Raw genomic sequence first — 21,232 nt, 5'->3', positions numbered from 1 at the left:
ACTCTCTAGTAATTGCTTTCTCAGCAAAATCCTCCCTCGCTCGTTGTTTTTTCTCTTATCAGCAGCTCCGATCCGGCTCTGCAGCGCATAAACGTGCATCGCATCCCTCAATCCCCCCACCATGCAGCGGAATTTCTCAGCCCCTGGGTTAGTTGGGTTTGCGCCGTCGATAGCCGCCAGCCAGTTACGCAACCTCCCTTGTGTTGGTATGACAATTAAGTTAGCTATGAGATCATCCATCAATGTCCCGCGCATCTTTAACATAACAATTACAGCATGTCATCGCACGCACGGGGCGAAGGGCATAAGCAGGTGGTCAGAAAGCCATGGCGATGCGAAAAGCCAACCACAGAATAGGTATCGAGCGCCATCCGTTTCATCTGCTTCAGCTTTCTCCCCCTACTGTACTTGGCATCGAATCTCTCTCCAGCTGAAGTCCGTGTCACCCAATTCGACGAACTGGATGTGCTAAGAAATACAGCAGGCTATGATGCAAACTCAACTCTATTAGGTACTTTTATCTTCTCTGTGTGTCCTCTACTTTTGGGGTCTCTCCGCGGCCTGTTGAAGACTCTGTCTGTACGTATCCAAAAACTCCAAAATCAGCAAAATCACATCCCATCGCCTGCTTTCGTGCTTCAACGCAAAAAACATGGCTCCTCTCAGCTTGACATGACGCCCCTCTCCGCCTCCTTCTTGCGCTGCTCCTCCTCCATCAGCTCTCGAGCCCTCGCTGCCGCTTCTACCTCGGCCTTGACGCCCTTGGCCCGCTGTCGCGCCTCGTACATGTCGCGGCTCTTCATGATTCGCTGCACGATTTCCCCCGCGTTGACGTGCGAGAAGGTGTGCTCGCCAATCTGCCGGTAGATGCCCATCTCCTTTGGCGCCGTGTACGGATCATATGTCAGGGGCATGAACGCCGTCGGACCGTGGTAGACTGCGTCAGGGATGCCCCCCCACGGCATGTCTGTGAGATAGCTCTTTGTCGGCGTAAACGGAGCTCCGAACACAGCGGCGCTGATATACTACAGCAAGACGTCAGTACTTAGTGTCGAGAGATGATGATGGGCAAGGGCTTACCTTGCACTGGAGAACGCAGAGTCCACGCTCGTAAATGTTCATGATGGGGTAGTTTACGCCCTTCCACTCGTTGATGACTCTGTCCTCGTGAACTCCCGCCACGACGTATGCCGGGCCGTAGTCCTTTCCGCCGTTGACGCTTTTCCTCTTCTCCGTAGCCTCTTCAGAAAACCAGCCCGCCTCCCGCGCAAGCTTGTCTTCCTCTTCTAGCACCTTGCACAGAAAAGCAATGTGGCCGCTAGAGAAAAGGTCGAAGCCGCCGTCGACGTAGACCACACGCTGGCCAGGTTTCGGCCCAGGTCCCTTCAGAAAGCTCTCGTAGGATCCCTTATCTCCCTCGCTAGAACCTAACTTTTCTGGCGTCTCTGAATTCCAGAACCAGACATCGACACCGGGGTTCTTGGCTGTTTCGTCCGTCGCGTACAGCTTGAATCTCTCGAGCATCGCCTCGGACTGGGCTTTGCGCTCCTCCTCAGTGCCCATGCCTTCTTGTCCAGCCAGCGTCTTCTTTAGCGATTTGATGAAATGCGTCTTAGTGCACAGCAGCATGCGCCCAACGAGATCGGTGGTGGAGATGCCGGGCGATCGCTTGACGACCTTGAAGCGGCCTGCCTCCTTGACAAAGCGGTAACAGTCGTTTCCATCGCTGTCCGAGGTAATGTCGTCGCCGTGAACAACGTATCGACAGCCGTAGTGCGAGATGTACGGGAGCTGCGTCACGTAGGGGGCGTATCCGACCGACTTGGTAACCCAACGACAGGCATCTGTGGCGGCGAGACTGTTTTTTCACTCTGCTAGTCAGCCATTGCGCTTCTCTTTTGGTACCTCTTTTTTCCTCATCCCACAAACATACCGCTCCTCAAGGTTCATGACCGTTGGGCCCTTGTTGGCAAGGATCGCTTCGTCGGAATGGACGCCGACGTATAGCTCGTCGCCAAGCTGTCTGGCCTGGACCATTGCGCCGGCGTGGCCTGACAGTGACGCCCAAACTCATTAGCAAGATGCTCCCGTGGGTCAATTGGAAACTAGCGGAGGTCTAACCATGGTGGAAAAAGTCCCAGCAGCCATCCACCCAGATGCGACCGTCGAGGAGCTCAGGCGCGGGCTCGCCCTGAGGCTGCTCGAGATCGTCCTGGTTGAGGCTGGAGGCGCTCATGTTGCGACAGGCGGAACGTGGGGGGCTGAGAATTTAGTAGAGAGAGGGTCGGGCACTGAGCTAATGCAATATAAAATTGCGCAGTTACTTGTTCCAGCTGAAGAGACGTCGATTCGGTATCAAATGTCGCTGGCGCTGTTGGACAGCTGCGAAGACGGAGCTGGCGTTTGTTGGAGGAAGCTTGAGCTCAACGTGTCTCAGGGGTTCTGCAGCGACTGCGGGGAAATGAAGGTGACATTCACTGATCTCTATCTTATCGCATTCGTTAGCGGCCTTAGCACTGCTGGAGCCCTACTGGAGCCCTTTTGGGGGCTGTTCATCCAGCTAAAGGCGCCCCCAAGCGACGGGCGCTAGCACGTGAAAAGAGTTGCGGCGTTCTGGTTAACCTTAAACCTTAGGCAATTGACTGCCCTATGCCAGTTTACAAGTCATTCTGACTTCATTCACCTTCTTCACATCTCTTTGCTCCTCTTCATGCTCTTCATCAATGAGTATCACCAAAATCGCTGCTCTAATATCCTGCACGAATCCATCTCGATAGTCCCCTGCTAGGCACTTTTACCTGGACAGGCAAATGTAAATCGCAGAGTCCCACTATGGTCTCACCGACCATGCGAGCACAAGCATCGACATCCCGCATCGCCATGCCCATCCAACAAAACTTCAAGCCTGGTCCTTTTGTCAACTCTACGATTTGGTCCTAGCACAACCGGATACACGGCCTCAATCGTGTTAGCATCAACGCGATACTCCTCTGCCAGATCCAGGAACCATCGGCCAACCAAGCAATCGCCTGAAAACGCTGCCAAGGTGCGCTTCCACGTGCGCTGCCAGACGGCTTGAAGCCTCTAGTCCCCGGATTGGCCCGCCACGTTGTCGATCGATTGGAGCAGACATGGGGCTTCACCTGCTGTCGAACCCACGGCCGTTCTTCTCTCGACACCGAAGACAGCACGCTAAACACGGCGCATCGGCCCAATTGCTGACAAGGCCCCAGAGTAGCATTGACAGGCCCCATATGACTTCATGGTTGCAGCAACAGCCCTGGCGACGGTTACATTTTCAGCATGTCTAGGAAGCTCACCACGATACTTAAGTCGTCGCGTTCGCCCGTCGGCGCATTGACGTCTTCTTCGCTCGCCAGGTCGCCTGTTCCCCGTCGCAACCAAGCAAGTCTGAGCATCTGGATCTGCATCGTCACCTGCATCTTCATCTTCATCTTCATCTCAAGCACCGTCAAGATGAAGGCCTCCATGCTGTCTGTTGCCCTGGCGCTCGCCCCCGGCGCCATGGCCTGGAAGGAAGTTTCCGACTGTGACGAGATCAAGTACACTTCCGTCCCGGGCTTCTTCCTCCAGGATGATGCCAACACTGACCCCAACACCTTTGACTATGTACGTATCCAAAGAGAGGATGAATCAAATCTCAATTACCTCGACTCGCGCCTGACATTCATAGGCCAACTTCAACTTTGGTCTTCTCAACAGGACTTACCCCACTGATGCAAAGTTCGACCCTCGCCACAAGAAGACCCAGTGGCAGCGCTTCGCCAACTACGTCGAGTCCCTCAACGACGACTGCCGCAAGAACAAGAAGGACCAGACCACTTACAAGGTGCTCTTCATGGGTCGCCACGGCGAGGGATGGCACAACGCCGCCGAGACCTTTTACGGCACCCCTGCCTGGAACGTGAGTATAGTCTCAAAGACTGACTTTTGAGTCTTTCATACCGGGCATCGACATGGTTGCTAACTGTCACGCAGTGCTACTGGGCTGAGCAGAATGGCAACAGCACCGCTACCTGGGCTGACGCCGAGCTGACCAACAATGGCATTGCCCAGACCACAAAGGCCAACGCCTACTTCAAGTCCCGCTTCGCCGACGGTCTCCCTTACTTTGAGTCTTACTACAGCTCGCCTCTCCGACGATGCCTCCAGACGGCCCAGCTCACCTTTGGCAGCCTGAAGCTGCCTCACCCCTTCAAGCCCACCATCAAGGAGCTTTTCCGTGAGAGCATCAGCATCCACACCTGCGACCGCCGCTCCACCAAGACTCAGATCCACGCTTTTGCTCCCAACTTCCAGTTCGAGGCGGGCTTTACCGAGGATGACGAGCTTTGGGAGGGCGCCCAGGACAAGGGCGAGACCTCTGCTCACCAGGTCGCCCGCAGCAAGATTGTCATTGACGACGTCTTCTCTCACGACGACAACACCTGGCTCAGCATCACCAGCCACTCTGGTGAGATTGGCGCCATCCTCACCGTGCTGAACCACCGCTCTTTCAGCCTTTCCACCGGCCAGATCATCCCCGTCCTCGTCAAGGCTGAACTGGTTGAGCCCACCGTCGAGCCCACCAGCACCTACGCCTCCTTCACCAGCGAGCCCACCTGCAAGTCCCCTCCCATCACCAGCATTTCTGGCCAGGGATGTGTGTGCGCCACCGCTACTACCACTTTCGCCACTGCCACCATTACCTCTGGCTGCAAGGCTCATTAAGTATCCGTTTAAGAATAATGAGGATGAAGAGGCATCGTGAGAGTCACGGCCTCTGGAGAAAACAAGAGAAGCAGTAATGTGTTGACCATGAAAATTACTTTGATATGTACATAGTAACCCTAAATGATAATGATGTGCACAATGCCTGTATCTTGGAGTTTGTGTGAAGTAATGGTCTAGCTGTATAGATCTTAGCATGTATCGCATCTAGCCTGCCAACAGTGAAGGATCAAACAACCCAATTGAGATGGCCCAACACAGAAACAGTCACGCTCAAAATCAGTAACGACAGAATTGACGACGGTAACAACAACATTGACAGCAGAAAGTTTGACTGTCGAAGTACCCGGTTCCGGTGCCCGCCCAGCCAGTACATTCTTCAACTCTGGAATTATGAACTCGTTTCGTTGTTGTGACAAAACCTCTATACAGACACCCTATCTCACATACTATACCAGCTAATTCTTCATCATAGATTATATGCAAAGATATCTTCGCTACTAGGGATATTGTCACTACTTCCTTTTATAAGCAATAGTATCTCTACTTTCTTCTATAAGGGATAGCATCCTCTACTCTCTTCTACTGGCAATAGTATCATGTACTCCCTTCCACTAGCGATAGTTTTAATATCACCCACTACTAACAATATGTTCAATCACTACCCCTTAATACAGGATGGGATGCATCTCTTCGGTCCAGGGAAGAAAATACCTCGATCGGTAGGGATTGTTCACACCCAAGTAGTGGCCACACTTTAGTCCTGACACAACCAAGGAACCCACCTCCGCCTTAAGCAATACGGTCTGCCAATATGAAGATTGGACGTTGAAGTCACGAGGCCCGACGTTAGGACGGATCCTTCAACGGTCCCCTCTGACGATATGACGACCGGTTCCCCTCGACGGAGGGACACTCATCTGAGTTCGCGCGTCTGTGCTCCTGTAGGAGGAGCAACCGCGTTAGGTGATTGATACCCTTTAGATCATCGCCTCATATCAGTCATTTGAGGTCCCATCGATGAAAGCCAAATACACACGGCTTTGGATTTCGGTTCATGCAAAGGGGAAGCTAATTCACGAACTCACCAATGAGCAAAACAAACATGGGCGATCAAATCTTTACCCTAAAGTAGCCGTGACAGACTTGTCTTCGAATTGTCCAAGGCAGGCTTGGCTACAACACTCACATCTTGTCTCATCCAAACCACTAACAGCAAGATAAGTAAATCCACTTAGATGTTCTCTGTCTTCGGGCTAAATATGTATGGGTAAAAACAACCGCAGATTTCCAATCTACTTAGGCCTGATTTCTTTTCTCTAATCTCAGAGGGATTCATACCTCAACAAGCTCGTTAAAGTTTTTTCTTGCAGCCTCTACAAGGCGTGGGTTTGTTAGCAGACGGATTGTTAACATTGCCATCCCCTTCCCACATTTTATCGCTGCTTCATGGGCACTGTCGCTTCCTGCATGGTCTGCAAATCGCGGATGGTGTAGGGATACACCTAGGTCTGTAGGGATAGGGAATGCTCCGTGAAAACTCGGAACTTTGTAAGAGACACTGCCTATTATGAGTCAGCTCCACAGTGGACTTGTAGATGGTAAGGAGGCTATCTCACCCATGTCAGTCGATGCAGTGTACGAGTTGTCATCCTTTACCAGGATCTTCTGCCCGATAGACAACATATCAGCGGCATACTGTTGACATATTGCGTCGTTGACTCTTAGATCTTCATAAGTCGGGCCCCTATCGATGGAGTGAGTAAGTAACTTTACAACTACGCCATAGACGCCGGATGAAACATACGGAATAATGTTGTACTCGCAGCCTGTGCTCAAGGCAGCAGCATTAAAAGACTGCTGCACTTTCTTCAAAAGCGTCTCGCTTCGTTTCGTCGATGGACTGCGGACAAGCCATGTCATTCGAGTGTAGTTGGCGATAACATTAGGCGCCGTGCCTCCGTCGTTGATGACTCCGTGAACCCGTTCGTCTGGTCTCATCTGCTGCCGCAGCATGGAGATACCGTTGTATGCCATTACTGCAGCGTCAAGTGCATTGACACCGTTCCATGGCTCACCCGCGGCGTGAGCAGATCGGCCACGAAACTCGACCTCAAATTTTTGCGAGGCAATGAATTTCAAGCCGGCGAGCCCATCGTATCCCTCTGCGAATTGATGCGCCGCCAAGGGATGGGCCATGATGGCAGCAGCAATGTCTTCGTCGTCGAAGGCGCCGGCTTCGATCAGTTTGACTTTTCCTCCTCCACCTTCTTCCGCAGGCGTGCCCAAAATCCGTATCCTTCCAGGAAAGCTCTCTGACTGAAGCACTTTTGCGGCTCCAAGGAAAGCTGCCATCGAAGAAGTTGTGATCAAGTTATGGCCACAAGCATGGCCAATGTCAGGTAACGCATCATACTCAACACATATGATCACGAGAGAGCCGCCTGAGCCAATCTCGGCCATGAAAGATGTCTCCAAGCCATATGCTTGCTTGGTGACGGCATACCCATGTTTTTGTAGGAACGAAGATATTGTCTCCACAGCATAGAATTCCTGGTAACCTAATTCCGGGTTATCATGGATAGCTTTATTGAGCGCTCGCAGGTCTTGGTCAGCGGCGTCGATGGCATCATGTGAGTTGTTGAGAAATCGCTTCACGGTATCTTCAGCAATATGATCACTGGATTTGAGGTGGACCATGATGATTATGGGAAGATTTTGTCAAAGATATGCTTTGGTGTTGACAAGTTTGTGAATATGAGCTGAGAGGTAATGAAACGAGTACTGCGAGAATTTCAGTTCTCAATTCATGGGATGTTTCTGGTTTATATAAGTACACTTGCCATGCAAATAATAGAAACCTGAATCCTGTGGACATTTCAATTGGCTGATTTCAATATTAATTGACTTGTAACCTTTGAAATCATATAGCGCCCTTGGCGAATCCCCTAACTGTTAATAAATTTAGTCATATTTCGACCGGCTAGTTGGTAGTTGGCTATGCTTACTTTCTAGTAGAGAGTAAATCTTCCGACCGTCGGCAAGTTCAGGCCCGATTTTTCTGGTTTACTCGGCAAATTCGGTTGTTGACTCAAAATCCACGCTTTCCAAAATTTAAATGATAAAGAGAGCAGGCGGAGAGTTGCTTGGGGAAGAGTTGCTTTATTGGATCGGACAGTAATGATTTTCTCACCAGGAGGTAGATAGGGATACTCTTGAGTATACTAGAGCGGAGCGTACATCACTTATGGGCTATTATGTCCCCAAGTCCTTTACTCAAACTGAAATTATTGATGAAAATGTTTGTTAAAGTTTGTGGACTTATTATAAACACGATTGTAATTCGTATGTTGATGGATGCCAAAACGTATCCTTGTAGACTTGGTAGCAAATATTGGGAAGTATTTGCAGCTTTCGCTATATACTCCGCAAGTGATTAAAAAATACTACTCTATACTACGTCTACATCTATCTACTAGCAGATGGTAGCGATAGACATCTCTACTATTAGAAAATAGTTGGAGTCTATGAGAGTATCTCTGCATCACATAATAGCGGGAATATCCGCGAATATGCCTACATGTACTGTCAGATAGTAGATGATAGGATCGCATAGGGAGTATCGCTTGATGGCTACATATGTCGGTATTTTGCTATCAAGTTCATTTGTCGTTCGCAGCTATTCGCCACTCCAGAAGATAATTCTTGCCATATACAGTTCCTCTTTGTTCATCACGACTTGTCGCTTTGTTCATTGCAAGGTCACCGACATTGATTAATGTAACCCAAGATACTAGTAAATTTCTGGGATAAGATAATGAGCCTTTGCCACTTGTTGAGCGACTTGGAAGCTATGTGTGTTATGACATTCGCTTGCTAGAATTTGCATATACAGGTGAATCCAGAGGTGTTAGGCTGTCCGCCCGTATTCAGGGATGTGGGCATCTTCCCCATCTCTGCAGCCCAAGCTCTGACTAGCATCCGCAGAACATTCAGGCCCTACAGTGAGCAGACGTGCCGACTGTAAATTGAGCCAATGATCTATTATGTGCAAAGGCTGGACTGACTGGGCTAGCTGAGGCTCTCGATCGGCCTCGTCAGCTTCTTGGAGGCTTCCATAACGAATCATGTGATTTGATGAGTGTAATGAGAATGAAAAAGCACCAAGCTCCATTATAGCGACCTGAAGAAACCCACAGAATGGCCTAATTCATTCTTTGGATTTGACGATTTCGCAATATGCCCGAGCCGACTAACACATTCAACATAAATACCATGCTGCCTTCATGAGAGATTATCAACTACTCTAGATGGACTCAACAGAAACTTCGAAGGGATAATAACCCATTTGTGTCAATCTAGATTTCTCACTACACTCCTCACACTGGAAGATGGACACAACTTTCAACCTTGTTGTTCTGGAATTCGAATTGCCCGCTGATGAGATTCTCAATGTCTACGGCACATACGGCGATATTATTTCCCATTGTCTACACAAATGCTGGCGTTACCATCCAAATGCGTCGCCAACGTTGAGAATTTTAAAATGGAGCGTCTTTGAAGAAGATGCGCTGCCTCCGTGGAACGAAATCCATGGTCTTCTCCTACTAGGAAGCAGTAAGAGGCATCTCCTCCAATAGCGCCGTGAGTACTAACAAGTTAGTTTCAAGAGTACACAGCCTCTGATGACGATCCATGGGTTATATCTTTGGTAAAATTGGTTCAGATGGCGTATATAATGAACATACCAATGAGTGGGGTGTGCTATGGTCATCAAATAATTGCACGGGCTCTGGGTGGTAAGATATCGCGTAACCCAGCAGGGTGGGAACTCGGCGTTTGCAAAATGGACATGACATCCATAGGCCAAAAGCTCTTCGGAAAGGATGCTCTTGTAGGTTTCTCTGAGTCATAAATTACGTGGATTATACTAACGCCTTTGTTTAATTGTTAGATGGTTCACCAAATGCATAGAGATGCTGTGGTTGAAGTTCCTCCAAACATCGATGTCCTTGCTTCAAGTTGTTCCTGCAAGGTTCAGATGATGTTCCAACCGGGGAGAGTTCTCACGATTCAGGGACATCCAGAATTTGATTCAAGAATCTCAAAATCTTGGCTAGATCAAAGATACAAGGAGGGCTTGGTGGAACAAGAACTTTATAATTATGCACTAACAAAGCTCAATCTGGAGCATGATGGAATGGAAATACTGCAAGCGATGCGCAAATTTCTACTTGGAACATCCATATAGCCTAGCTTCTGGGACTATTGAAGCATTTCGTACTGGCCGGTTCTCGGACAAGCGGCGTAAGCTATCATACCCCAGTGGCGTTTAGAAGACCTTCGAGGTGGGCGGGTCTGCTGGGAGTGATTTGGAAATGGTTGTATTAGTGGTTCCGTCTCATTCTTCGGCCGCAAGGAAAGAAATATGGTGCGCCTTGTATGTCTACGTCGATAGCATCCTGAGAGACTGTCAATGCGGGTACCATGAGAATGACACTTTGAACCCCAAGCCTACAACTACCTATTTTTGGAAACACTTTGCCCCCTTATTTGATCACGAAAGGGACATCGAAAAATAAGAAAGAATTCAATGTAATAACGCCCAAGTGAGATCGCGCTTGATGGTTTTAGATAAAGAAGGCATGTGGCACAGAGACCACGATCCTTGTGAAGGAGGCTGAATTTGCCGGTCGGCTAATTCAGCAGATTCAGCTCTTCCTCTTCCCCCGCAGATCGCCTTCTTTCGATGCTCACAGCCAATAGACTTCTATGCCTCCATGTCTTCAATCAACAGCGTTTTGGCCAGACGGCTGCGTTTTCCACACCAACCCCAGCAAAAACTCATCGCGAAATCTGACCCTGCGAGATTTCATCTTGTGCTTTTGCCGGCACAGTAAGCCCCAGGAATGTCGCAAGGGAGAGATCCTTCTGCAGCGGCTTCCGGCCGGCACTCGCGACGGTCCGTTGCTGGTTGCTGGACATGCAGAGGCAAGAAAGTCAAATGCGATGAACAACAACCTTTTTGTGCCAGATGTAGTCGATTGCACTTGTTTTGCGACTATCAGCCACGGCAAAGAAAACCGTATGTTCGGGGAAGAGCAAAAGCACTTACACAGCAACCACAGGAAGAGTCAAGGCTTGCCCGGGATGAGAGTGGAAGCGAGAGTCACGAAGCAGACGCTCAACCCTCCGAGGAAGAGACCGACAACTCTTCACAAGTAATCGTGTACAACTTGGGTACAAGTGGTCTCTGTCACTACTCGCCGAGCCCTCCGAATGTCCCTGCTGCCTGTTCTTTGACATTGGGGCTTCAAGAGCGGGAAGCCATCCAGTACTTCCGGACCACGTTTTCCAGACATCAACATACCAAAAACCCCCAATACAATGTCATCTCGGTCATATACAATATTGCAACCAAGTCCGAACTCGCAATGCACATGGCCGTTTCGGTTGCGAGACGAGAAATGCTTTGTCTTCAAAACAATGGCCAAGCTGATGTCAAGGACGACGATATCTCTATCCTGCACTATTCAGCGGCTCTGAGTCAATTGGCCGAGTTTGTAAACGGAGCTGATGCAGTCACCGGGCTTGATACTATCCTAGCTAGCATCTGGCTCATGTTGACCTATGAGCAGAAATTTGGTGATGGCAACGGTGTTGGCCTATCTAGCCATCTGAAAGGCCTTGCAACAATTGTACAAAGTGAGGCCAGACAAGCCCTCACTCTTCCGGCAGACGCAAACCACCATATCCCTTCCTCTGCCAACACCATGGAACTCGATTCTTCTCAGAGGCGCATGCATACCCTCTCTCTCTTTTCTGCACGAATGCTGATTTGGATATCTCTCCTTGACGCTGGAGCTGCTTCAACTGGACTGGGAGGAGACTTTAACGCGTCACTTCATGGCTTACTTGAAGAACATGCTCACATCTGCGACGGATGTGATTCTCGACTGCAAACCAGTCTCTTCCGAAGCTTCACTGAAGTAGCAAAGTACTCAAATCCATTGTTTTGCAGGGTATGGGGCGACGATTATCCGATACAGGAACTGATGGATGACATCAGCAACCACGACATATTCTTATTGTACGGCTCTTGCTTTCAGGTCAGGTACATGGCCTCAAGATTGGATAGCCTGAGGAAGCAGGTTTCAACAGCCGCCGAGCAATGTGAAAACGTCATTGAACTCGCCTTTCAGGAAATAGCTGAAACATATACCGAGACTTTCCTACTGGCGAGCAAAATAACCGTCGAGACGGACAACAGTCTCCGCGTTATCAAGAATCTTCGGTTCATCGTTCCTCACTACCATGCAGCGATACTTTACTACGTAAGATGTGCGGATCCCCGACGATCCTCTCCGGACAGGCGGATGGTATCGTTAAAGATGATTATGAAATTAGCATACCAAGCTTTCAAACTTGAGGGGGACGAGGCTATGCTGCGGATCGCTTGGCCACTCTTCATAGCGATACTCGAAACCGACGATCTCCTCCACAGGGAGTGGTTAATCGCTCGGTTGCATGCGCTCGGGAAATTTGGCAAGAATTACTCAAGAGCAGCGGTCTTTGTTGAGTCTTTTGTTGCGGAAGAAGAACGGAAAGGGGAACGTTTAGATTTCCAGGCTTATCTGACATCAGGAGGTTTCGAACAGTTCTCGATATGACTAACAGCAGCGATTCAGACCCTTGAATTTCCAAACTAGTCTTTTGTTCTTGGCATCATCTTTCTGATCGTCGTACCGGACAATCAGCTCAAGTCGAGATGGCTTAGTGAGACTGGCCGAGTTCTCGCCGTAGCAAGAGTCAGAGTCAACCAGCAGGGAATCGGCAACAAGCATTTCAAGACGTATCAATTCAAGGAGGCCCTTATGGACCCCTTAGCCTGGGCATTTGCTTTCTACAGCATTGCTTCCAACATACCAAATGGAGGCATCAGCAACTTCTTTAGTCAGCTCGTAAGTGGCACTTAGGGGATGTATGGCTCAACCTTTGACTAATGTGACTAGATCGTCTCGTTTGGCTATAGTCCTACACAGTCTCTGCTTCTTGGAACTCCTGCTGGCGCCGTTCAAGTTGTCAGCTTGTTGCTTAGTAGTTAGTGTAGCGATAAATACAAAAATCGACTACTGGTATCACTTAGTAGACTGAGTTTGGCAGTACTGGGAGCCATCCTGCTCGTTGCATTGCCAGATTCTGCAAAGGCGGGTAAGCTTGTTGGTTACTACTTGACTCTGGCCGGGACGACGCCATTCGTGGCACTGTTGAGTCTAATTTCTTCTAATATTGCCGGATACACCAAGAAGACTACTGTGGCTGCCATGTATCTGATCTTCTATTGTGCCGGCAACATCATTGGTATGTACATGCATGCTCCTCCAAAACTTGCATGGTAACAGTCCAACTGACCAATTGAGATGCAAGGCCCTCAAACCTTTCGTCCGGCGGATGCACCTGGTTTTATCCCGGCTAAAGTCACCATTCTTGTCTGCTATGTCCTTTGCATGATAGATGTCATCTTTATTTGGTGGTATTGTAGACGGATGAACCAAAAGAAGGCAGCCCTTAGAGCGGAACCCGGCTATGTAACGCAAGAGAACTCTGAGTAAGTGTATCGCCCCTGGATTAGAGAGGTAATATTCTAACTGGTTGTTGGATAGGTGGCTAGATTTGACGGATAAGGAGAATCCTGAATTTACTTATACTCTGTGACTTAGCCACTGCTTGATTAACTCCATTGGAGTAAATCTTCGAATTCGCTTGATCGAGGAGTTAGATGAGCTCAGAGAGCTACGTTTGGGTAATTTGTTAACGTGGGCAGATGAAATTGCGATCGCATTGTCAACTGGACGCTTAGATATAACCTCGTATCACCGAGGCTGCTCTGACCCAAGGAAAATTTCAGATAATTTTAGCCCTACTTAGACGAAAAGAGCGGTATATATCTCAGTCGAACAAAATAATGTCAGTGAAAATAGTGTAGCCATGCGCATTTGCTATTGGCACATAGATATATAACGGCTACTCCAGGGAGGAATATAAGAAAGAAGATTTCTATTGTATTCCCTGATATAGACTGGTATGGATCTTCTCAGATCAAGGGAAGAAACCACTTAGATTAGTAGAGTTCTTCACTACCAAAGATCTATCGTGAGCTCCAGCTTCTGTCTCAGGACTTAAAAGACTGTTCTAGATCAGAAGCCAAGTGTATGTCTTTAGATGTTTCGCTACTGGTCTTACGGACACTGCTTTTTGGATAATATTCACCCAGTAACGTCATTTTGTGATACCAAATTGACCATAGAGTAGTCATTGGAAGCGTTTGGAAAGCATTACAGTCCAACACGATACTGGACGTAGTTGAGCGAGATAAATGATTAACATATCGAGATGGGGGGGGGGGGGGGATTATAAACCATTTTAAAACAGATGCTGTACAAGAATGCTGCTAAAATTGGGACAGCGAAAGAGAAGAATGGTCTTGCTTGTTTGCTTGCAGTACAATCCTTCAAGGCTTTACCAGGTGTCCAAGATGATGCTCGAAGCTTCTTTTCTTAGCAAGTGACGTTAGATTTCTAATTCAGCCTCGAAAGTAACAGAAGTCTTCCATCAAAAGAAGGGCTAGTTTCCCTCCTGACTACATGTTGACTTGCACTACAATGGCTGCAAAGGCAGCATCTCCCATTGGGCCGCCCCATTCCAGCTGATTTTAGGCAAAAAAACAACTATCACTGTTCGATCACGGTTGATATTTTTCCTCCGTACTCCTGGGGTAGTTGCATGATCAAAAAACATGCCGCCGAGAAGACCCTGGCAGCCAACTTTTTGCTTACATCTGCCCGAGTCCGATTATATCCAATTTAGCCGTTAGACGAGCTGCACCTCTGCCCCGCGAATCACGGCTCGAGTCCCGTTTTTTTCTCCTAGATTGCTTCATCGGCACTAGGCCAATGGAGAGAAAGCCGTGTGGAATGCCGTCGTAGGCTGTTTGTTGAAGAGTTGGGGTGCATGCAGCTTCGGACCGGGGGCACATGGCGTTATGGTTAATTGGAAGCATACGGGTTAAGTATATGTCATAACATATTGGGCATATGGTAATCGATGTAACATCGTGGCCCATGGATGCCCATGGATGCCTTGGGCACAGCTTCTGCATGACGGCAAAGATGGATCATTCGCCATTTCACCACGGGATATTGTAATCCTGTAGGCGGCTATTCCTGATGATTCGTCACATTACTTGTTGCGGTTTACCGTGTGGCCTGATCTCCGCAAAAGAGGACCTTGTCAACAAGATATTGTTAAATCATCGAGTCAGTTGTATGTTCGGAACTTTTTCTCTTTTTTTGTTTTTTCTTTTTTTAACCCCAATGCCGGAGACGCCAAGACGATATTAGCCGTGAGCCAGTAAATGAAACATTCCGCTTCTTCGTACATGTACCGGGACCTATGAGTCCATCAGCCCACGGCTTGTGGCAAACTACACACATGTGATCTCGCTTGGTGTTGCTGGGACAGCAGCATCACCATGTCAAGATGGGATCCCAAAGCGCAATGTCTCTGTGAAAAGGATCATATCCAGGCGGGGTAAATTGCCAATGGTCGGCCATAGGCCTGTGCGGAGGCATGACAGCATTTGGTTCCAATTATCCGCAAACTCATTTATAAAGGGTGACGCCGTCCTCCCAGAAACTGAGAAACAAAAGTCATCGATCAATCAGCTCACAGAGTCCATCACAGCAAGAAACAAGAACAACAATTTGAAACAATGGTTGCCTTTACTTCCCTTCTCGCTGGCTTCGCCGCCATTGCCGGAGTCCTGTCTGCTCCCACTGAATCCTCCGTTGAGGTGGAAAAGCGTCAGACCATTGGACCTGGCACGGGCTACAGCAATGGCTACTACTACTCTTACTGGAACGATGGCCATGCTGGCGTGACATACACCAACGGTGGCGGCGGTTCTTTCACCGTCAACTGGTCCAACTCTGGCAACTTTGTCGGAGGCAAGGGATGGCAGCCGGGCACCAAGAACAAGTAAGAGATTACAACCCAGATGTCAAATCTTGTTACCAAAAGCTAACATATCTCTCTTTAGGGTCATCAACTTCTCCGGTAGCTACAACCCCAACGGAAACAGCTACCTCTCCATCTACGGTTGGTCTCGCAACCCTCTCATCGAGTACTACATCGTCGAGAACTTTGGAACTTACAACCCATCCACTGGCGCCACCAAGCTGGGTGAGGTTACATCTGACGGCAGTGTCTACGACATCTACCGAACTCAGCGTGTCAACCAGCCCTCCATCATCGGAACCGCCACCTTTTACCAGTACTGGTCGGTCCGCCGCAACCACCGCTCCAGCGGCTCGGTCAACACGGCCAACCACTTCAACGCCTGGGCTTCGCACGGTCTCACTCTCGGCACCATGGACTACCAGATTGTTGCTGTGGAGGGATACTTTAGCTCTGGCTCTGCTTCCATCACTGTCAGCTAAATGGATTGATGTGACGACCGAAATTGGAATGAGAAGTCTATGAATGGCTCATGTTTGTTACTTTGGGTATATGGAGAAATCACGATGCTGGATTGGCTAGTCTAGATTTTGTATACGAGAAGATTGCACAAATAGACCTAGTCAAACGAGAAACGAAAGTTATGACATACAAGTATTTCCCACTTGACGTACTGGATATTCAAAGTTCGCTTAGTCTAGGCTTAATGTACCTTTTAATGATGAAGATGTATGAAATCGCTAGTTGTAGGTTATCAATTAAAGGGGTATAAGGATGGACTCTACATTAAACATCATCTTTGCCACCACCCTTTCCTTCCTTGAATCGCCATGAAATACTCACCTAGCAACTGCAAAGCGGGAATAACAAGTTACATGTAGATAGCAATGTTGATCTTGTCAATACCGATGCTGATTGCAGTTTCTACTTGAGCTATAACCCGAACTCTATTGAGCATCTATGACGATTTATGCTCTAAGCCAAACTATATAGGAGGCAGCTATGAGTATGAATCTGTCTAAGTTTACAGAGAATTCGTCGTGGCGCATCAGTGCCCCGGGCTGCTTTAAGATTTAACTCCAAGGCTGCGCATGTGGTTCACAATAGCCACATATGACACAGATCTAAAAGCAGCTTACCCCCATCAGCAAGGAAAGGCCAATTTCCATTGAACATGACTTTGCTTAAATATTGCATCCTTTGACCCCTCTTCTACCCCCTTTGACCTATCACAAGCCGCTCGCCCATTATTTCAAAAATGGCGTATGAATTTGGCAAGGTACCCAAGGCGCCTCAACCACCGCACGCGATTCTACACTACCTGCGCGGCCTCCATGAGAAAAAGCATCGTTACCTGATACATGGGCGTTCGACGGATCCTCGTTGGATCTACCAACCAAATATTTCCGATCTTGCATTTCTAGCAGCCGAGATGACACTTCAAGAAGCCGACGATTGCTGTAACAAAGCTGCGCCTTTATACATTTTCTCGGCGAAGCGCACAATTTATCCATCTCTGTTTGTACAAGTGCTGCACAACTATCTTTATCACAAGTGGTTTGTTCCTTATAAAAGCGAGATTGAATACTTGCAATTCGTTACAAAGACTTTCCTCCCAGAATTGCTTCCCGACGATCTTCAACCCGGCCCGTTAGTCGATCTCGCTATCCCAGTCCATTCGGCCATCTGTGCAAGAGCACAAGAGGCTCGAGATGCAGTCAAAGAGCTTGAGCCACCTTATCCCTTGCAGCCAATACCTCCCAAGGGTCCGAAGAAATGGGGCCTTTACAAGTACGCATGCATTGATCAAATCGTCCGTGACCAAGAGTTTTTCCTCCATCGGCCTCTATTCCGAGCAATCATGATCATCATCAGGCTGGAAGAATACAATGATGAAGATCTTGACATCCGCCAACTTCCTGTTCTCCTGGTTCGGACAGGAATAGAAGAAGGCCTCAGCGCTCCTATTTCATTTGAGCCCATAGCTCACAAAATTAAAACCGTCATTCAGCGCACTAATAGTAGCGAGGCTGTGGTTCAAGTGACACTTGAAACTGCGGTGGACTTTGTCATGAGCATGGACAAGCGAGAGATTGCCGCCTTTGGACATCAGCCAGACCCAATCCTTTCCACACGAAATCTTGGAGACGGTGGCCTCTCTGGTCCGTCTATTCTTACTACGGCTCAAGAAATGGGCTGGAGTGACGAAGAATTGAGAGGCCCAAGTTCCAAATGGGTGGATACTGAGAGATATCCTGAATGGTCTGGCGGAGGTACCCATGAAGATCACATGATACGGCGAATGGAGAATGCGGTGCGCGAAGATTTCCGCATGAGAAAAGGCGTTCTCCGACCTTGGCCAGAGGATAATTCAAGAGGAAAGAAACATTGGAATATATATTAGTGCAGCTTTGTCTTCATCCAAAGATCTCACTGCTGGATACAATTAGAGCCAGTGAAGAGTGACATGGCCAGTCCGGGGGTTTGAATTTCATCATCATCTAGGCAGGTATGGCATTTGGTGTCTCAAGCGGACAAAAGGAACAAGATAAGGAGGCAACGACTATGTACGATTGGTATCTTTGATAGACAGATTTAGCAATCGTTGTCTGTGACGGACGAAAATTTAGAAAACTATAGCATGTAGGGAAAGTAACGATACTGTCTCAGGTAGAGAGAAATAACAAGCTTCCGAGCCTCAGTTAGGATTTCTTGGCCAACAAGACCACCATCCTTGAGGTCTTTGGTACGTAGTACCGGATCTAGCTGGTGACTAAAAGATGCAATTTCGCGATTTTCTAAACTGATGACAAAGCTCACTGCTGTCTGAAGTGCCACCTAGGCAGCAACTTGTTCATTGGAGCCAAGTGCATAGCCGTGGATTCTGGATGCAATTGGCTCGAACGAGATGGGCGAGCTCAGTCCGGTTTCCACACCCGTATAAATGAGCAAACCTAAAAACTGGCACACATCTATATCCACGTTGAGATGCGGTTAAACCCTTTGAGAAATAATGATTGTCCGGAACAGTGGTCGAAGTATAGAATATTTCTAGCTGCGGATGATCTCTGGGGTGTCCATATCTAGACACCAGTTTCATTGTTTCGGCATATTATGACTTAATGGTTCTTGAAGGACACTTAGATTGAGATTTCGATTGCGTCACGGGCGACTTGCATTCCATTGCAAATAGCTGCACGTACGTAGACGGTGAGGCCGACTAAAGGTCCGGGCTAGAGATCGCTGGGCAAAAGCCACGGAAGACATGTTTTTGCCAGGAATTGCACGTATTCAATTTCGTTTCGGCAAAGGCGATGCCACTTGTATATAAATATTTGTGTACGTGTAAGGAGAAACGCAGAAAGGGTGTGTGCTTTGTCGAGATGATGTAAATAGGGACCGCTTTGTTACAGCAGCCGTTCTAGAGTCATATCGGCACTTGATGAATTAAATGTGTGACATTTGGTTGGTATATCCAACGTATGTCAGCTGAACGTTGTTATACCATAGTTCGATGAGATGCTTCCATGAGTACGAAGCTCGTGTTGGATTTCATGTCGGGGCAGAGGAGTCGCGGGGGTCCAATGGAGCGCCATGGTAGGATAATGATATCAGGATTTTGTGCTCAGAATTCTAGCAGTGTATCAAAGAAGTACTGTAAGCAAGTGTTTCAATGATGAGAATGTCTTGGTAGGGCTTCGTTGGAGAAGACGGATAAACGACGATAGTGCTAGGATAGGGTGTATGTACCTTTGTAGACCTTGTTTGAGAAGATCAAATGTACTTTATATCGTCAATCAAGGTTATTGCCTCGTTTCATTATTTGAGCGTGGCGTCGAGGCTAAATAGAGTTACGCCTACTAAAGGCCGGACGGAGCCAATAACACAATTGTGAACTGCAGTGTTTTGCGCTGTCTTTCTCTTTTACTTTACTCCGCATTTCAAATTATCTAAGGTACCTACCTGACGTCCTCTCTCTCAATCTCCCAGGTAGTATACAGTCTACCTGAATACAAATCTACCATCGTCATTGCAGTGAATATGCCAATATGTTGTTGGCCTTCTCTCTACCTATCTACTAATCTAATTCCAGCTATAGTTGTATACTGTAATTATGAGAGAAGAATGGGACATGGAAGCTGCTGCTGAGTGAACTCGCCCTTCAAATCATCACTGAGAGGCAGAACTAAATGATCAAATGGCATCAAATGGCATCAAATGGAAGAAAGGTACAAGTAAAGATAAGGCCAAGTGCTACAGAGCAGGTACAGTGCTGGATTAATAAGGCAACATGGAACGCTCAACAGTTTCAGCATCCATAGAGCTCGACCTGCTGGGTACCTGCTGTCGCACACGCCCACAGCAGGCGCTTGTAGTATCCCAGGCGTTGTCCGCTAAGTGCTTGCGGGACATAGATGGCCCGAAAAATGACATATGGTTGGTGCCTGTGGAATTGAAGGCTGCCACCAAAGAGATGCCGTCATCTAATCACAGTCAATCACAGAGCTCAACAAGGTTCGCGCCTTGTCTCAACGTAAACCTTGCAACAACCTCGTTCCCACCCCCCGGCAAAAAAGAAGACATACTGTAATCTTACAGTAAGGCTGCGCGCGACATCGAGTACGGCGCAGGTACACGCAACCGCATAGCTATCAGCAGGGCGCCCGTTGGTATCCTCCAGGTCGCTCCCCGTCCAGCCCTTCCAGAGCCATGCCTAGCGCATAAAATGGGTTGAAACTTATGCCCCGGCCCGACCTTGTTGTTTCTCAATCTTCCCTCTCGCATCTCTTACAAACGCAAGACCGCACGACTCTGCGCTTCCCTGCTCTCTCGGCTCTTCTCCCCTCATTCTCATTCTTTCCCCTCGCCTCTGCCTTTCTCTCCGACCGCCGGAGACACGCGTCGCGACTGCAAAAGCGCAGCTTCGGGACGCCAGAAGCGCTGGTTAGCGAGCAACAGGCGAGTCAGCCAGCAGCTGCACCCACTCGGGCAGGGTTTGGACAGCAAAACAGCCAGTAAGTCCGCAGCACCCCCAGTCTTTCTGTGCCTGTTCCTCTTAGCCTTATGCTGCTTAATATCGAGTCCAGTTGGCTTGATCTGTTCAGTTCTGCTTTGCTTTGCTTTGCTTTGCTTTGCTTTGCTTTGCTCTGTTCCCGTCCTGCATTTGCATTGCATTTGATTTGATTTGACTGCATCTCTCATCTAGCAAGCTGCTCTTCTGTTTCTCTCCACGCGAATCATCATCTCTCAAGACTTCTTTTTTGGCACTGCAGTTGTTTTATTCATTCATCCATACAATTTATCCACTCAATTCCCCTCTGCATCTGCATCTGCATCTCCTCCACCCTCTCCTCTTCTCTCTTCTCCTTTCCTCTTCCACCGTGTCCTTCTCCATCTCTCTCCGTCTCTCTCGCCAGTCGTGGACTCCCTCGGCGGCCGCGCGGTTTTCGCGAACCCGCCCCGACCGTACGAGTCAACAACCACA

At 48.4% G+C, this 21,232-nt stretch overlaps 7 protein-coding genes across 7 annotated transcripts; 5 read left to right on the top strand and 2 right to left on the bottom strand.

Moving 5' to 3' along the window:
* Positions 1-330: 330 nt before the first annotated feature.
* On the bottom strand, positions 331-2,451 carry M431DRAFT_507927 (hypothetical protein). The gene is made up of 4 exons (XM_024919040.1): positions 2,122-2,451; positions 1,934-2,051; positions 1,081-1,858; positions 331-1,025 (listed from the first exon to the last, which is right to left on the bottom strand). Exons 1-4 carry the CDS (start codon positions 2,234-2,236, stop codon positions 663-665), a joined length of 1,374 nt encoding a protein of 457 aa, XP_024774168.1. The 5' UTR covers positions 2,237-2,451; the 3' UTR covers positions 331-662.
* Positions 2,452-3,477: 1,026 nt separating this feature from the next.
* M431DRAFT_85757 (hypothetical protein) lies at positions 3,478-4,731 on the top strand (the record flags this gene model as incomplete). Its single annotated transcript, XM_024923597.1, has 3 exons — positions 3,478-3,630; positions 3,695-3,925; positions 4,000-4,731. The coding sequence occupies 3 exons, from the start codon at positions 3,478-3,480 to the stop codon at positions 4,729-4,731; spliced, it is 1,116 nt and encodes a 371-aa protein (XP_024774167.1).
* A 1,335-nt stretch (positions 4,732-6,066) lies between these two features.
* On the bottom strand, positions 6,067-7,431 carry M431DRAFT_84687 (hypothetical protein; the record flags this gene model as incomplete). The annotated part of the gene is made up of 3 exons (XM_024923460.1): positions 6,067-6,296; positions 6,351-6,478; positions 6,539-7,431. 3 exons carry the CDS (start codon positions 7,429-7,431, stop codon positions 6,067-6,069), a joined length of 1,251 nt encoding a protein of 416 aa, XP_024774166.1.
* A 1,691-nt stretch (positions 7,432-9,122) lies between these two features.
* Positions 9,123-9,982, top strand: M431DRAFT_494719 (hypothetical protein; the record flags this gene model as incomplete). The annotated part of the gene is made up of 3 exons (XM_024917280.1): positions 9,123-9,348; positions 9,402-9,625; positions 9,686-9,982. The coding sequence occupies 3 exons, from the start codon at positions 9,123-9,125 to the stop codon at positions 9,980-9,982; spliced, it is 747 nt and encodes a 248-aa protein (XP_024774165.1).
* Positions 9,983-10,640: 658 nt separating this feature from the next.
* M431DRAFT_530667 (hypothetical protein) lies at positions 10,641-13,659 on the top strand (the record flags this gene model as incomplete). Its single annotated transcript, XM_024920801.1, has 6 exons — positions 10,641-12,299; positions 12,441-12,692; positions 12,744-12,831; positions 12,895-13,092; positions 13,159-13,339; positions 13,452-13,659. The coding sequence occupies 6 exons, from the start codon at positions 10,641-10,643 to the stop codon at positions 13,657-13,659; spliced, it is 2,586 nt and encodes an 861-aa protein (XP_024774164.1).
* Positions 13,660-15,357: 1,698 nt separating this feature from the next.
* M431DRAFT_115099 (glycoside hydrolase family 11 protein) lies at positions 15,358-16,521 on the top strand. The gene is made up of 2 exons (XM_024911923.1): positions 15,358-15,768; positions 15,830-16,521. Exons 1-2 carry the CDS (start codon positions 15,503-15,505, stop codon positions 16,227-16,229), a joined length of 666 nt encoding a protein of 221 aa, XP_024774163.1. The 5' UTR covers positions 15,358-15,502; the 3' UTR covers positions 16,230-16,521.
* Positions 16,522-17,005: 484 nt separating this feature from the next.
* On the top strand, positions 17,006-18,151 carry M431DRAFT_530665 (hypothetical protein; the record flags this gene model as incomplete). The annotated part of the gene is made up of 1 exon (XM_024920800.1): positions 17,006-18,151. The coding sequence occupies one exon, from the start codon at positions 17,006-17,008 to the stop codon at positions 18,149-18,151; it is 1,146 nt and encodes a 381-aa protein (XP_024774162.1).
* Positions 18,152-21,232: the final 3,081 nt, after the last annotated feature.

Source organism: Trichoderma harzianum, assembly GCF_003025095.1.
Source record: "Trichoderma harzianum CBS 226.95 unplaced genomic scaffold M431scaffold_6, whole genome shotgun sequence".
In the NCBI taxonomy this organism is placed as follows: domain Eukaryota; kingdom Fungi; phylum Ascomycota; class Sordariomycetes; order Hypocreales; family Hypocreaceae; genus Trichoderma; species Trichoderma harzianum.
The sequence above is the reverse complement of the archived record's forward strand: the minus strand, read 5'-3'. Positions and strand labels throughout refer to the sequence as shown.